This window comes from Cibotium barometz, chromosome 24 (assembly GCF_041138505.1).
Source record: "Cibotium barometz isolate CiBa-2024 chromosome 24, ASM4113850v1, whole genome shotgun sequence".
NCBI classification, from domain to species: Eukaryota; Viridiplantae; Streptophyta; class Polypodiopsida; order Cyatheales; family Cibotiaceae; genus Cibotium; species Cibotium barometz.
The window spans coordinates 45,884,055-45,899,823 of NC_141069.1; the positions used below are offsets into that span (position 1 = coordinate 45,884,055).

Below are 15,769 nucleotides of genomic sequence, written 5' to 3' on the forward strand. Positions count from 1 at the left end.
ATAATCACCATTTTGCAAGACAAGACTACAACCTCTGCGACTCTAAGAACTAAAGAGTTTCAAGTAAATTTCCAATATAAGAAGTACAAAATGTACTAAGCCCTAGGTTTTTTTTTCGAGCATTGTAAATTACAATGTTTTGCTATAGACACCAACACAAGCACAACACGCCCGCGCCATTGAGAAAAAAGTAAAGGGACTCGAGCAGTGCCCACGAAAAACTGGCTTTTAATGTATTTTTCACCGGTTGAAATATAAAATTCCCGGCCAAAATTTAGGCTTTGAAGAAAACCGGTCAATTTTTATAAATTTTAGTCCTAAATTGAAGAATGCCGGTCAATTTTTATAAATTTTAGTTATAAAACCCAAAAATTCCTGAATATTAACCGAGGTTTTTCCAACCTTTTCCTTTTCTTCACTGGCTGAGAAAAATGTTTTTCTCGAGCACTGCGTCTCGAGAGTCCTCGGGAGACCACTTTAAAAGCACGCGTCTGGAAACAAACGATTGAGGTACAATTTACTCCCGAAATTCGTTTTCACCCACACTCACGCGCGCAGCGGTGGTACACATTTCTCTACGCAAGAGCAAGCCTTTACTTGAAAAGCAAAAGGGTCACGCACGTACAATATAATGTAGAGAAGACCATTCGTTTAGTAAGGAAATAATGTTATAATATGTCACTTAACAAACAAGACGAATTTTAACAACGCGACACTCTCATGTAAAAGTTCGTAAAAGCAGAAGGCGAGCAAGGCAAAAAAGTCCACAAGAATGTGAGTGATAAGAAAGCGAGAGAGTAGGCCGGGAACTTTCTGAAAAGGTTGTAACGTGTAAGAAAAGACTGTGGGACATGTGGATGGAGCGGGGCAGTCTCAGTTTTTGGATGGAACATGAGGAGATGTGAACTTTTTACATTCTAGAAAGAAGTTGACGGGAGGGAAGTGAAGGGTGTGTGAAATTGTGTGTGCACTGTGTGTGTGGGGGCGGTGGTGAGGTGCGAGAGACGTGTGTGAAAGGATGAGTGTGTGTGTCAAAAAAGTCTGCCCGCCGATTCCACCGATTCACCGAATGCTCGTGAGTCGTGAGTCGTAGTCACGTACGAAGTCCCAGATTCAGACAAACGACCGCCGCCCACCGCGCACTGCCCCCCGGCCGAAGGGCCGGGGCCCAGACTCCAACAAAGGACAAAAGAAACACCTGCAGAGTATCCACTTAAATCCAGAACTGAGAAAGGCCTTTGAAGTTTGTACAAAAGGCCTCTTGCGTGTATCATTATGCGTGAGTAGCACGCGCGCCAGAGAGGTAAGTACAGCTAATAAAAGGCCTGGCGCAGTGGCGCTTTCATTCTAATTTATTATAAATATATTGTTTTTGTTGGTATATTTGATATAATATATACGAGTTGACAAAAAGCACCAAAATACAAAGGCGTTTGTTTGTTGCTAGCGCGTTCAGAGCAGTAAGGGATGGTGGTGGAGGTCTGCTTTCACGTTGTTGTTGTGCAGAGACCAGTTAATGTAAAGGAAAGCCACTCCATGGATGCTAACTTCGTCCTCTTCCACCACCTTCCAGGCTATGGCGCGGTCGTAAGAGGCCGGGCGCCCCATGCTGGACAGCCTTATGCCCGCTGGAAGACAAGCATACCCCTGGACAAAACCAATCTCCCAAACGTAAGTATTATACATATTTGTATTTTTTTAACCATTTATTTGATTATTTCTGTACATTGCTCACAATATTTTCAGCAGCATGTGCTCACAATATTTTCAGGAGCATGTGCTCCCCCCTTCCAGTGTGATTCAGCAAGCATTACCCATATTAATATGCTCAGCCGCAGCGCAGGCTTTGGATAGGTTGTCATTTAAACAGCAAAAAAGTTGAAATCAAATGAGCAACGCAAGAGAATATGCTTGCATATTGCGCAATGATTACTACAATGAATGAGTGATAATAATTCATGGATTTGCGCGATATACGTTCAGTAACCAGTTGCTCTTGATTGCAAGAGGCAAAGCCAGAATATTCTCGGCAATAAGAAAATGTTCTCGATAATTGATTCATTAAAATCAAACAAAAAAATTATACATAATACCTAGGGGAGCTGCAAAATGAAGTATTAAATATATACCTGCTGCATTACTTGGCTAAAAACGGAGCACAAGCTTTTTTGAGAGTCTTCGTCCAACGTTTTCTCCCACGATAACTCTTGCAAAGCAATGGATGAGGTTTCCAACATCTCCAGACCAGCTTGGTTTGCGAACGTGAACACAGGCAAGGTCTGTTGTATACGTTAAAAGTGCATGGCAGAGAGTTGTTAGAGTTATCCTTCCACCTTTAGGGTTTTGATATATTAATCCCTTCGATATAAAGACGCATGTTGATAATTATATTGAATTGCGTAAACTATTATACATATCACCTTGCATAGGCAGCACATGACAGCATCACCCAGCTTCCACAGAGCCTTTAAGTATTCTTCACTGCTTTCAACGTCCACATGGACAAGGTCCATCCCTAAACTCAACCTAGACGCATGAAAAGATGAGAGAACCATATGAATAAGCCCTCATGAATTTTTTTTAAAAAGAAAGAAAGATGAGAACCATATCAGTTCCAAATATACTCTCATTTACATTGCTAATTAGAATATAATAATAATCCTTTGACCTAGTGCTAGGGCTCATATCTTACATATATAGCATATTATTCTCTCAAAAGGCATCACGGTGCTAGCGCTTCAATTTGAGTGGAACTTTTTATCATGGCCTTCAGTTAGCGCTTCATAATAGTGATTAGACCGTGTAATTATCGTTTAAACAATTGTAAAGCTAGCATATAGGGTTATTTAAAAGGTTAAGTACAATTATCTTCAGAAAGAAAAAGACGAGAGAATTTTGGTTTTTACTTGTAGCTCCTGCATATCCAGCGTGCTAATAGAAGACCCTCCGGAAGACACCTTGCGGGAGCTAATTGCGAGTTCACGCGAGGGGGAGCTAGAGCCATAGCAACTCTCTGCACGGTAGACACTACATTGCGCACATAATGCCTGGCGATGGTGGCGTTACTTTCCTGCATCCGGCTCTCGTAGTTGAACTGAAATGCAATCGTCAACACTGATCTTACGTGCTGATTATCGTTAGTGGATTTGATCACTGATGATGTAGAACCCGCTTCGAGGGTGGAAGCCAGGTCCAAAGTTATCGTGGTCGCCCCACTATCCTGCTTGCATATTTTACCCTTAATCATCTTAGACATACACCTTAACTACAAGTAAAGCCTAAGAATAGAATAACCTTAAACAATATTAAACCTAAATTGACGTCCACTAAAACAAACTATCGCTCGACTTACAACGTGGCCGTTGTCTAGAGGTATAACTCTAAAGCCCGATGGAATCAGTTCGATGTCATCTGAGATTGAGGCATCAACTGGAGCAAACACCATCTGAGCACAAACTCCAGAACCAGTCTCATCAAGGCCACTACAAAGCTGGTAAATAGAATAGCAGTACCAAAGTTAGTAACTACATATCAATAAACGGTTTGGTAAATTGATTAATTCACGCAAAGAGACGCGAACCTGCAGCAAAAACATGTCTCGCGAACCAATCAGGTTGTTCTCATCTTCACAACCCTCCATCTTTAACAGCTCCAAGAACTAAGGCATTTTATCCCAAAAAAATAAATAAATAATAATAATTTATTGAAATTCATTACTCAAATCAACGCAAACTCGACTAAACAGGAATCATGAAGTGCACACAAGTCAAAATCCACACCAAGGCTAACCAATATGCCATAATTGAAGCCAATATGAAGTTTTTAGTAGGCGGAAAATTTAACGTAATCAAATCCACACCAAGACCAACATGGTGACCACGGCTCCAGCAACTGTAAGTAAAAACATTGCTATTACTTTATTTTCTAGTTTATATTATTCAGTATCGTAAGTCTCTTTTCTGGTGAAGAGCACATATTGCTTGTATATATCTAAAATAAGATATATGCATATGTTCTATGTTCGGTGAGCAATGTACGCGGGGGGTGTGGAGAAAATTCAATGTCTTGTGTGAAACGAAAGCTCATTCAAGCAAGTTATAAGAATGGTAAATAAACGGGTGTTCTCGATTTTCATTTATTTTAAGAATGAGGGTGCCACACTGCCACTGCCGACTAACATACCTCGTCGTGTTCAAGTGCATGTATCTGGGGTAGCAGAACTTGAGAGTTGCTTAAACCACGATGGAAACCGGAAAACCCTGGGTTTCCCATTTGCATGGCCTCCTCGAAGCTATTGTCCGCCCATTCTGATCGGTGCTCGCGCAAGAAACGGACCAGCAGAGAGGGTGGCACATTCTGCTCAAAACAATTTTTTACCACCAAGAGTAGTACAAACGAGAAGATATTGAGTGTTGAGGGAGAATCGGTCTCGGACATGGACATTGATAACCAGAGTAGACAGATAAGGAGAGCTCAAAACCCTCACCTGAAGCAGCATTGACGCCTTGGCACACATTATGCCTCTGCATGTGGAGTGCAATCGTACACCCAGCTCTCTGTTGCTAGAAGGAGCTTTTACCATTATGGTTACATCGTCCACCCCATCGCTTGTGATTGTCGTCCACCCATCGTCGACAAATGCATTAACAGCATCGTTGAAACCTCTGTTACATAAACACAACCAAAGACCGGTAATCCCTACTACTCATTATGGTTTAACTCGCCATGATCTTCATTGAGAAACGCTTAAAAGACCACGTACTTTGCCAGCCTGTGGCTAAGCGAACGCACAGCAGCCGGCTGCTGCCCTCCTCCTGGTGCCTCAACAGTACCTTCTTGTGCGAGATGCCTCAAATGCCTTAGAGCCTTCAAAAGCACAATGCCAATAATCATTCCTTATTTTGAGATAATTGACTAGATCTACCTTAATACGAATGACATTAAGGCTTCTTACAGCAATGGTGACTTTGTGGGCCAAAACAGCTGGAGACTCATACAGCGGCCGTAACACCTCAGGCACAGTGAGAGGCTACAGATGCGCAAGCAAGAAATAATCTGCGTTACAATCTCATGGAGAAAACATTTTAAAAAAAGATAATAAGCGATCCAAGATAATTTTTTGATGACTTTCTCTACCTCCAGATCCATGTGGTCCACAATTATGACAATAGACCCTGTCCCCTCACAAGACCTGATCAAACACCCACTAGCTTGCATTTCTGCTCTGATGAAAGGTTGCATTTGAGGAGCCATTGGGGCAACATGCGGAGCGTTCATAGACCGCTCACACACCTAGGCAAAACAAAAGAATCAACCTTTAAACTATATCCAAGCAAGCCGAATTTCAGAAAATGTGGGCAAAATGCATAGCAAATGAAAACTAAAGACTGTCGATAGCTAAACTTGGAGAGGGTTTGGGTTAGAGGCGCGCATGAAAACTCACTACGTAGCTTCCATCTTCCAAAGGTGAGGTATATCTCAACGTGTAGAAATCTCTTGCAGGAGCCAATGTAGTGGGCGCATACATCTGCAATTAATCAAAGGTAAGGTTAAATTGGGATGAAAGGTGGCAGACCATAATCTAAGAGCATAATCAATAAAGCTCTATTATCACCTGGGTATAGAGCACCTCTATGGTACCACCGCTCCCAGTAGTGGTAGCAAGCATGGTGGTCAAGCGACGACAGTCCCTATGCCATGAAGGTTTATCTTTCAACACTTCCACAATCTGCGCAATATACTTGAGAAAATTAATTGCAAGGGTATCATCATAAAAGATTAGTATAATGAGCAGTAGATTTTTTACCTTAAAAACTCTGGCCTGTTATAACATTTCAACCAGTAGCTGGGTTCACTCACCCTGGCTGGTTCCATGCTCACAAGCCCGCAAGCTCGTGCAGCTATACCAGCACAACCGTGCGAAATGTTGACCATTTGAGTCGAATCCGGACCAGGCTATAGAAGCAGCAGGTTAACCGGCGCGATTAGTTAGACATAAGGTTTACAACAAATTCGATGTTAGACATGTGGATTTAAACAAATCTAATGTTACTAATTTGCTCTACAATTAACTATTTTAGACTTATAAACCCCTCATCTCTAGAGAATCTCACCTTCATCCCAGGCATCTGAACCCAATCAACAGCTGTTCCTGTTGCCTTTCCGAGAAACTCACCTAGCGCTTCCTCAGCAAGAGAGAGGATTCTGCCACAAGAGATCAAACCGACATTAGTCCATAAAGCAAAGGCTTCCAAAAAAAGATCTCGCGCTTCCTCAGCAAGAGAGAGGATTCTGCCACAAGAGATCAAACCAACATTAGTCCATAAAGCAACGGCTTCCAAAAAAGATCTCTTGCAGATGATGCCACTCAGCTCACCCCGAATAGGTGGCATCCTGTGGTGATTGTTGGGGGGTGGGGAGATGTTGCAACCCACTGGTAACAACTGAATCGCAACTGGTGTCCGTTGTTATATTGCCACCCTGCGTTATCATCACAATTGAAAAAAGAGTGAAAATATGTGTATAATCACCCCATTCGATATGTGTTAGCATGTGCATGATTAAAGACATAGAATAAGGGATCAGCTAAGAAATCTTCTTCACTTAGCAAGAAGGAGAGATGCACAGGATTTAGCTAGAACACTACATGCTGCAGTTGCTGCCGGAGATATCCGTTTTCATAGAGCAGCTGAGCTACTTGTTTCTGCAAACGATCGTTCTCTTCCATGAGAAGCTTGTTCATAGCTGTAAGCTTAGAATTCACAGTTTGGAGCCGGCTGGACTCCTTTCGCTGCTTCTCTCGGCACCTGGACAACACAAAACACGTCAAGACTACAAAACGTAGCCATACAACGATTTAAGGTTCCTGGCTACAGCAGCTACTTCAGCTTCCACAGTGCAAAATAACCAGCTTCAAGTGATATAATTATCAGAGATGGTCGTGGCACCTCCTATTCTGAAACCAGACTTTGATCTGCTTGGGCTCAATGTTTTGCAATATAGGGTTTTCCCTTATCAGCTGCTGACGACAAAGGGAGCTCGGTTTTGGGCACTCATTGTAAAGCCGCTCAAGAACTTGGACCTGCTCAGCTGTATAACGTACATACTTGCCAGAGTCCAAGGGGCCCTTGCAAGAGTCCTTGTGCACCATTAGGGCCATGCTTCTACTGTAAACAGAAGTTTGATCCTCACACGAGCTGTCTAACATTGTTGAAGAGCTTTGACAGACAGACAGACAGACAGACAGACAGACAACCGGGGAACGAAGATAGAAGGCTTGGAATACACAACTCGATGCCCACTAGCTCAATTTATGTCAAGCATCGTGGAGAGAGATGAGATATAGGCTATGTGCTTGGAACTGCAGCAGCAGCAGGGACAAGGTGCCGCCCTCCCACTGAAGACTGCATTCATGCCCGCACACATCAGCTACAGCAAAGGAAGCTCCCACCAACTATGAAAGGACTAGTAGGGGAGGCAGAAGGTGCGAGGGGGAGGAGGGGGCAATGAAGGTGGTGGAGTAGTGGTGGTGGCAAATGAAAAAGAAGGAAAAGTAAATGCAGGCTTGTGTGTCTGCTGCAGGAGAAGGCGGTGGAAATGATGATGATGAGTCGAAGAAGCAAAGCAATTTTCTGGTCTGAGCAGGGAATGAAAGAGAAAGCTATTGATAGAAGCAAATGAATGAGAGAGAGAGAAAGAGAGAGAGAGAGAGAGAGAGAGAGAGGAAGGCTGAGATAGAGAAGGAGAGAGAGGAAGGCTTCAAAATTTGCAGCTGGGACTCGGGAGTAAGCACAGATTGAATCTATCACACGGATCTGGTGCTTTCATTCCATCTAAAAGCTAGCTTGTAGCCTAGCTAGATAGCTGCCCCTCAGCCCCACATCACAAACTCAATCATAACAGACTACCCTTCAAAACCACTGCTAACTTTAGAGGTCTTGCGTCCGAGCTGCTTGTACTTTGCTGGATTCCTGTTCTATTCCAACTTTGGTGGATTACGGTTCCATTCCAGCTTTCTACTACTTGAGATGATCTTCGCTACTTTGGTGCGCTAATGCTGTTAGTTTTAGCGGGCTCAAGAGCTCCGCTAGCGTAGTGGTTTAGCTGGCTAGCTGTGTGTACTATGTCGCCCCAACTCCAAGTCTCTTTTTGCTTCCAAAACCCCACCCATTTGCCCCCCCCAATACTGCACGTAGCTCGATAGTTGCAGCCGCAGCCTGGCAGCAGGCAACAGAAACAGCAGGAGCATGCCATAGCCACACCATTGTCGTGATCATCACTGCTTGGCATTGTTTGTGTGTGAAAGGGCCCCACCCTTGGCCCCCATGTTCAGTTACCCAGGTTTCTCCTACTTCTTTGCTTTTCGCTTTGTGTGTGTGCGCGCACTGTGCTTTAAGCGTCTAACCTCTCTCACCGGAGTGGGCACTCCACTGTCTATAGTGTTGGGTCCTTTGGTACATTTCTTTGGCCCTTGAGCAAGGAGGAGAGGGCCCTTTGGCTCGTGTGACGCGTGTGTGTCTCCTCCCTCTCTCTTGGATTTGTCAAATGTAACCCGGCCACTGGCCCCTGCATGATGCCATCATCTCCTTTCCCTCCTCATGCCTTTTTTTTAAGTATATTTTCTCAGCTCTGCATTTGAACATAGACCAAGAATGACCAAGGTTGATACTGGCCATCATCATCACGAGCCTCTTCGGTTTCTGGTTTTTATTTTTCTTTACGCAAATCTAGTAGGGTATATATCAAGATCCTTGGAAGCAAAAGCAACCCAATCACTCACATTTTTTTTAAAACAAAATAATTAAAACGCATGCACTGTCTCTCATCTCTTTTCCATTAAAGAAATATATGCTTTTTCCCTTTTCAACATTTTGTATGCCCAATTAAACAAACACATGCTTCTTCTTTTTTCCATCTCTACTTATGCTTCCACCACCCACCAGATAAGGATAGGAAATCCCCAACCCAAGTCTCGTCGCCACTAAGGTTCCAGCCACCCCCACAAAAAACGAACGAACTCCAACAAACTACACCCAATTAGCAACGTCTAGTATTCCTTTTTCAGTATAACTTAAACGATGCAATGGGAACAAAAGAGCAATAACACAACAACGGTTATACACACACGTCAATCAAGGGAACAATCAATTGATTTCCTTGCAAGCTAGAGGGGACAATATATTCAATCAGTTGGACTAAGGTTTTATCTACTACTAGCTCAAACACATTCCTTTACTTGATGATCAAACAACAACGACGTAACAGGAGTGGCAGCCTGGCTGGCCGGCTCACACGGCTCATGATTTCATCTAGTCGGATCTAATGGTTCGTCCCCTGGTGTCACATCCTCATTTACAAACCAAAAATCTCTCACTTGCCTAAATTTCAACCATCCCATTACATTAACAATCATTCTGATGATTTCAATCAAGAGAGAGAATATTCCTTACACGGACAGGTTGTTACTCATTCCCAATTCCAGGCTGCAGCTGCAGAGTCCAGCGGCCTTGCCCATTTTCATTTAGCTCCCTAAAAATGCTGGTAATCCAATATTATTTATGGATAATGACGCATTAGTTGTAAGTAAGCGGTCCAGGCTTTTCCAGCTTTCTCCATCCAACTAGCTTTTGAACAATCGCATGCCGGGTCCTTCAGCATCTCTTTTCCAGAACCTTCAGCACATCCTACGTGGACTCTTAGCTGTCCACGTTTACATGTACTTGTTCCACGTCGACGTACTTTTTGTTACTTAAATGTCTGGCTATTGGATTGATGGGGTGACTCATAACCGTCCGGTCCTTTTAAGGCTTGTTGGGCAGCGCCAAGCGGCTTCATCATCGGACCACAACAAACATCCGACCAGTAGCTGAGCAAACCAGTGAAGTCAGGAACCATTTGATGTCCAAGATATTTGGAGAAGGAATCAGGAACAGTGTTACAAATAAATATTTTTCCTAACCAGTGTTACAAATATACATTTTTCCTAACCACTGAAAAGTAGGACGACCTTCCACCCTAACCGGTTTTTATTGAAAAAATGCATAGGTTACCCGGTTTTATATCTAAAATTTCAAAATTTTGCTTCATTAAATTCAAAGCCAACAAAATTACAACCAATTTTTTCTCAATTTGAGCCGTAAAAATTACACTAGAGGACGGTTTGGCTTTCTTTTGACATTGCTCAGAGAGATCATATATTGAAGTTTTGGACTGCCTCCTACATGTGGTTTGTGGGTGGGATGGTGACGTCGAATAAGAACCTGTGACTCAGCAACAAGGTCACTTATGTATAGACGTGTGTCAGGCGGTGTACTTTTAGGGAGACCTACATACAACAAGTGTTCAAAGGGTATTAAAAATACCTTATTCTGTTAATTTTAACTTACTAAAATAACCCCTTTTCTTTATAAACTTACGAGTTTTTTTTTCAAAACCCCCTTAAGTAAGTAGATTTTTGTAATTTTTTCTCAAAATCTTGGTTTTAAAAACCCCTCCTGATGATCGCACGCAATAGACATACATATTTTTAAGTGAAACCCCGAGAGACATGTCTAGGTAGGGTCACTCCATCTGCACAAGCCAGAAGACCTTGTGGAAAGGGATCATGGCAAGTTTTTTTTACACTGCAGGGCCACCATTGTTTTTTGACCAATTTGGGACGGTCGCATCACTATTTTTTCACCGAGCGATTGGAGCGGTCACTTTTCCACCCAACTTCTGATGCTTTGGAAATATATTGATGGTCTTCTCAATGGTGGAGAACGAGTTTTCCTTGCTGGAATTAAAGCTTTTGTACTTGTTTTTATATGAGCTGGTGAGGCTTTAGTATGGGTTTTGGCAACATCGATGATGAGGGTGGTGTCTTTAATAAAGGAGGCGCTACCAAAGCTAAGGCTATGTCTTAGATTTTACCAAATCCAAACGTGGATTCGATCTTTTTTGGGATTGTAGACTTAGGGACATTAGCCAGAGGGGTAACATTTTTTTGCATTGAGAAGAGGAGACCACCCAAAGTATTTTGATACCAACATCACTATGCCTAACCATACTTTTTTTTACCTTCTATGATAAATTTTGTAATGGCATGGATATATTTACTGCTATATGAATTATGTTGGAGAGTAATAAAGCTAGACGAAAACAACCCATCTATTGGATTTGATTTTTAGATGGTTACCCCTAGACCATGATGTCATTTCTACAACCACCTTGTGCCATTCGGGTTGTTGCAAGTTCAGGGTGTCCAGTTTATGCTAGACTGGGGCAATGCTTAGAGAGAAAATTTGGGGGAGCAAGGTACTTCAAATGAGATCAAGCGACTAATAAAATATACACACGCACTCAAATTAACCTAATATAACTTAAATTAATACAAATTCATCAAATTAATCAAAAGTAATAAAAAAATATGATGAAATGATAAAAAATTATAATATTTATATACTTAGAGTGATCATTGGAACCATATTAGAATTCAATTTAGACTAATTGTCTATGCAACTTCCAGTCCCATCCAAGGTTGTTAGAGTACTCGAACGCCGCAACCCAAGGATAAGGTGTCACAGGAAGATCTCCTTCTACCCAAGGATAAGGTGTCACAGGAAGATCTCCTTCTACCCAAAGATAAGGTGTCACAGGAAGATCTCCTTCTACCCAAATATAAGGTGTCTCAAGGAGATGCAACTTCTAGTCCCATCCAAGGTTGTTAGAGTACTCGAATACCGCAACCCAAGGACAAGGTGTCTCATGAAGATCTTCTTCTATCCAAAGATAAGGTGTCTCGAGATGTTAATACCACTTTGGATTAACAAATATGCTCCTCCATTTGAGGACATTGATAAGTTTTATGTAGCGGCACTATAAAGGTTTTACATTATGAGATACTGGCCAGCCAAGGATTTAGTTAGTAAGTTTTGGGCGCCTAAGTCTGAATAAGGGCTAGTTGTATATAAGGAAATTTCTCATAATGAAAAGACACAATCCCCCTTTTGTGCTATGAGAGCTCTTGTCTTGTCTTGTGTATGAGAGAGAGAGAGAGAGAGAGAGAGAGAGAGAGAGAGAGAGTACTCTAGTCATGTGCCTCTTCTATCCTTGTGTGTGGGAGAGTGAGAGGATGATTTCCTTGCATTGTGGTATGAGCGACTCTGCAATAGCAGAGCATAGGTGGGGATTGGAGCGTCTATAAGCGTTCCAAAGTTCTCGCCCCGCTGTCGAAGTTTCCAGATATTTCTAGTCAAATAGATCCACACATAGTGGCTGTGGTTTGATTTCTAAAATTGATCATGGTTCTCATTGACCAGCCAAAAGAGCGATATGATGGGCATGATGCATAACATCTTTGCTTCGACATGAATAGAGGCCCAGAGGAATGAGAGATGATCATCTACTATCATCGCCTCAGGTGTCTACCAGGGTGGTATATACATGTATTATTCAAAGATTTGATAGACACTAGGTTCTAGACTTCCCACTTAGCATTCAAAAGAACCCTAAAAAAGCTTCAGTCATGCTGCAACTTCTATAGACATGGGTTTGGTGACTAGGTCTTTCGACCTAGGTAAGAGGTTCTAAGGATAGAACCTACATTAGGTATGGGGGATGTTAATCCCACTTTGGATTAGCAAGGATGAACCTCCATTTGAGTACATTAATAAGTGTTATGTAACAACACTATAGAGGTTGTACATTATGAGATACTGGCCAGCCAAGGATTTAGTTAGTAAGTTTTGGGCACCCAAGTCTGAATAAGGGCTAGTTGTATATAAGGTGATTTCTCATAATGGAAAGACACAATCCTCCTTTGTGCTATGAGAGCTCTTGTCTCATAATGGAAAGACACAATCCCCCTTTGTGCTATGAGAGCTCTTGTCTTGTCTTATGTATGAGAGAGAGAGAGAGAGAGAGAGAGAGAGAGAGAGAAAGAGTGTGTACTCTAGTGCATGTACCTTTCTATGCTTGTGTATGGGAGAGTGAGAGGATGATTGCCTTGCATTGTGGTGTGATCAACTCCGTAGTGACAGATTGGAGAGGTAGATATTGGAGGATTGAAGCTTCTACAAGCGAGCTTGGAGAGCCTCAAGGGACGTGAGCTCAAAGCATTGGTAAGAACCCTACAATGGTTGTCTATTTCTTGTTCCATTGGTAAATGTGTGGAGTTCTCTTGGGAGGTGCAGTAGGCCACAACATGAGAAGATCTCCTTCTACACAAGGACAAACCCAAGGATAAGGTGTCCTAGGAAGATCTCCTTCTACCCAAGAGCATAGCGAAGTGGCCCACACTAACATGCATTCTACTTGGCATGGTGCCAAGTCTACATAAGTTATCTCCTAACCATTCCTCCACCACATATGGCCAATATCTAGTGTCTAAAATAGGGATCGATAGCACCTGTGTAAGGAGCATGTAAGATACCTCCATACCATCACACCAGGGGGGATAGGGAGGCACCCCACCACTCGGTATGATCAATCCTAACACATTGTGAGAGCTAACTCATTGATGTCTCTTCTAGACGATCCGATTTATAAGCAATTTCCATAAGGTTAGGGGTCCTACCTAATATGTCAAAATATCTCATTTCGGTTTCTAGTCTCTTGAAACACCCAATTCATTGGATCCACCCGACTACCCGCTTCCCAGCATGATGACTATAACTGTTCATCTATGAGGTTTCTCCTAAGCTACTAAGCACATTGTTTTCACTGATGCAAGTTACAACACAATTCATTTATTTATTCTTGTGCACAAGTTCCTTTATCCCTTAATGAATACATTCTTTTGCAAGCAAGTCATTCCACACATAGAAATAAATGCAAGTTATAACATAATTCATTTATTTATTCTTGTGCACAAGTTCCTTTATCCCTTAATGAATACATTCTTTTGCAAGTCATTCCACACATAGAAATAAATGCAAGTTATAACACAATTCATTTATTTATTCTTGTGCACAAGTTCCTTTATCCCTTAATGAATACATTCTTTTGCAAGCAAGTCATTCCACACATAGAAATAAATCTAAGGGCTATTTGGTGTGCATTCTTGTAAGTCGTGAGGGAAGCCTAGGCTCTAGCAGAGACTCCTCCCCTTCTCTAAACTCTACTAGTCTCAATTGAGCTACCTCCTGGACAATGGCACTAATCTCATTGAGCCCATTATTTAGAGTCACCCCAATCTTGATGAGCCCATTATCCAGAGGTGTTGTTGTTGTGCCCTCATGAAATACCAGGCTGTCACATAGCTTCTCAATCCTCTTGTAGATCTTTAGGTCCTAGATTAAGCTCCCGGGTATGGAGAGGCTCTCTTAACTATCATGTTGCCCCAAGGGTCCTCTAGAGAGGATGACAGGCGAATGCTCTGAAAAGGTGGTGTCAGCTAAAATACGTGCCAAACCACCTCATCCACCATAGGCTCCACTCATTGACATAGAAATGATCCAAATGAGATAGGTTAGGGCTTGCACTCCTCCTGTCAGAATCTTAAACTCATGTGTGGCCATGCCCAAACTCTAGAAAATGCCAAGGATCCTATCCTTTAATGGTGAAGACAAGCTCTCCCAAGCCGCAAGCTCTACAATAGATATGATATCTTGGCTACCACCTAGCCTATCATCCATGGCCTCTAGCATACTAAAGTTGCCTCCAACACACCAAAAATCAACCTCAAGGAGGCTATGCCGAATCATGCTTCAAAAGCGTGACTTGCCATGGAGTTAGGGGCATAAATGTTGAGAAGGCCCACCTAGCCCCTCCCTAAGCCTGATAATCACCCACTATGCCCAACCGAGGGACAATGTTGTTGATGTCCACCACCTTTGGAAGAACCCTCTCACTAACTAAGATACATACTCTACCCTAGATCTCAGATGGGTGACCAAAAGATGTGGCTCTTGCCCTACAAAATCTTCCCACATTTGTAGGTAACGACCAGCTCACAAGTGATGATTTTGAAGAAAGAAAATGTTGATAGAGCCTTACACTAAGGCTCTTTGCAGCTCCTCATGAAGGACTTCCCATCTAGATTGGCATTACGGGCCACCCAATCCCTGAATACTCTAAAAGACCATCTGTATCAAAGGAGTCTAGTAGAGTGAGATCTATCAAAGCTTCCCTCCACCCTATGAGACTTGGGAGAGGGTTTAGATGGTGAGTAGTCATAGTCTATCCTAGTGTGTAGACATTTGATGTGTTCCTCGATCTTGTGCTTCATGTGCCACGTGCATCTTGCACTGGGGTACACAGTGACACACTAGCATCATCATCAATGCAAAATTTTTACAAAAATAGTACATTTTTAGGAAAATTTTTCATACATCGTGACCCCATTATGAGTCCTATGTCCAGGGACAATCTTCGAGCCATAAAGGTCAAGCACAAGCTATGTAGGTCAGCATTTGAGCCATAGAGGTTAGTTTGGAGTCAGACCTCTTAACCCAATAGGAGAAACCCATCAGATAAGTGCATGTAGTAGCCATAGCTTGGGGCTAGTAGAAGTGTGTAGCATTAAATGTTTATTTTAACATTTTTTATCCAATAAGTGCTAGCCGCCGTCGACTTCTCTGTTGGTCGACCAGCAGCTACACCGCATATAAATACCCTTGCCTAGTAATTAGCATGGATCATTGATCATAAATCGAGTCATCAATCAGAATTCAATCTTCATTCTCTTCAAGCAATCATTGTAGTCTCTTCAGTTTTCAACTAGCATAGTGCAGTCCTACAGTCATCTTGGACTTGCATAAGTGGCCCATAATAGTCTTCATTCTCTTCA

General features: G+C 42.4%; 1 protein-coding gene across 1 annotated transcript; it reads right to left on the reverse strand.

Moving 5' to 3' along the window:
* Positions 1-1,208: 1,208 nt before the first annotated feature.
* LOC147625364 (homeobox-leucine zipper protein HOX32-like) lies at positions 1,209-7,570 on the reverse strand. The gene is made up of 18 exons (XM_086818691.1): positions 6,948-7,570; positions 6,647-6,806; positions 6,377-6,480; positions 6,114-6,204; positions 5,860-5,955; positions 5,615-5,728; positions 5,444-5,527; positions 5,137-5,292; positions 4,955-5,029; positions 4,763-4,866; positions 4,487-4,664; positions 4,183-4,356; positions 3,581-3,658; positions 3,353-3,490; positions 2,907-3,220; positions 2,421-2,526; positions 2,130-2,279; positions 1,209-1,647 (listed from the first exon to the last, which is right to left on the reverse strand). The coding sequence occupies exons 1-18, from the start codon at positions 7,205-7,207 to the stop codon at positions 1,453-1,455; spliced, it is 2,577 nt and encodes an 858-aa protein (XP_086674817.1). The 5' UTR covers positions 7,208-7,570; the 3' UTR covers positions 1,209-1,452.
* Positions 7,571-15,769: the final 8,199 nt, after the last annotated feature.

Coding starts and splice junctions, on each gene's coding strand:
- LOC147625364 (XM_086818691.1), bottom strand. CDS start 7,207: ATGTTAGACAGCTCGTGTGAGGATCAAACTTCTGTTTACAGTAGAAGC. Junction 6,205..6,376: donor CAGGATGCCACCTATTCGGG/GTGAGCTGAGTG, acceptor CTCTTGTGGCAG/AATCCTCTCTCTTGCTGAGG. Junction 3,659..4,182: donor ATGCACTTGAACACGACGAG/GTATGTTAGTCG, acceptor AAAATGCCTTAG/TTCTTGGAGCTGTTAAAGAT.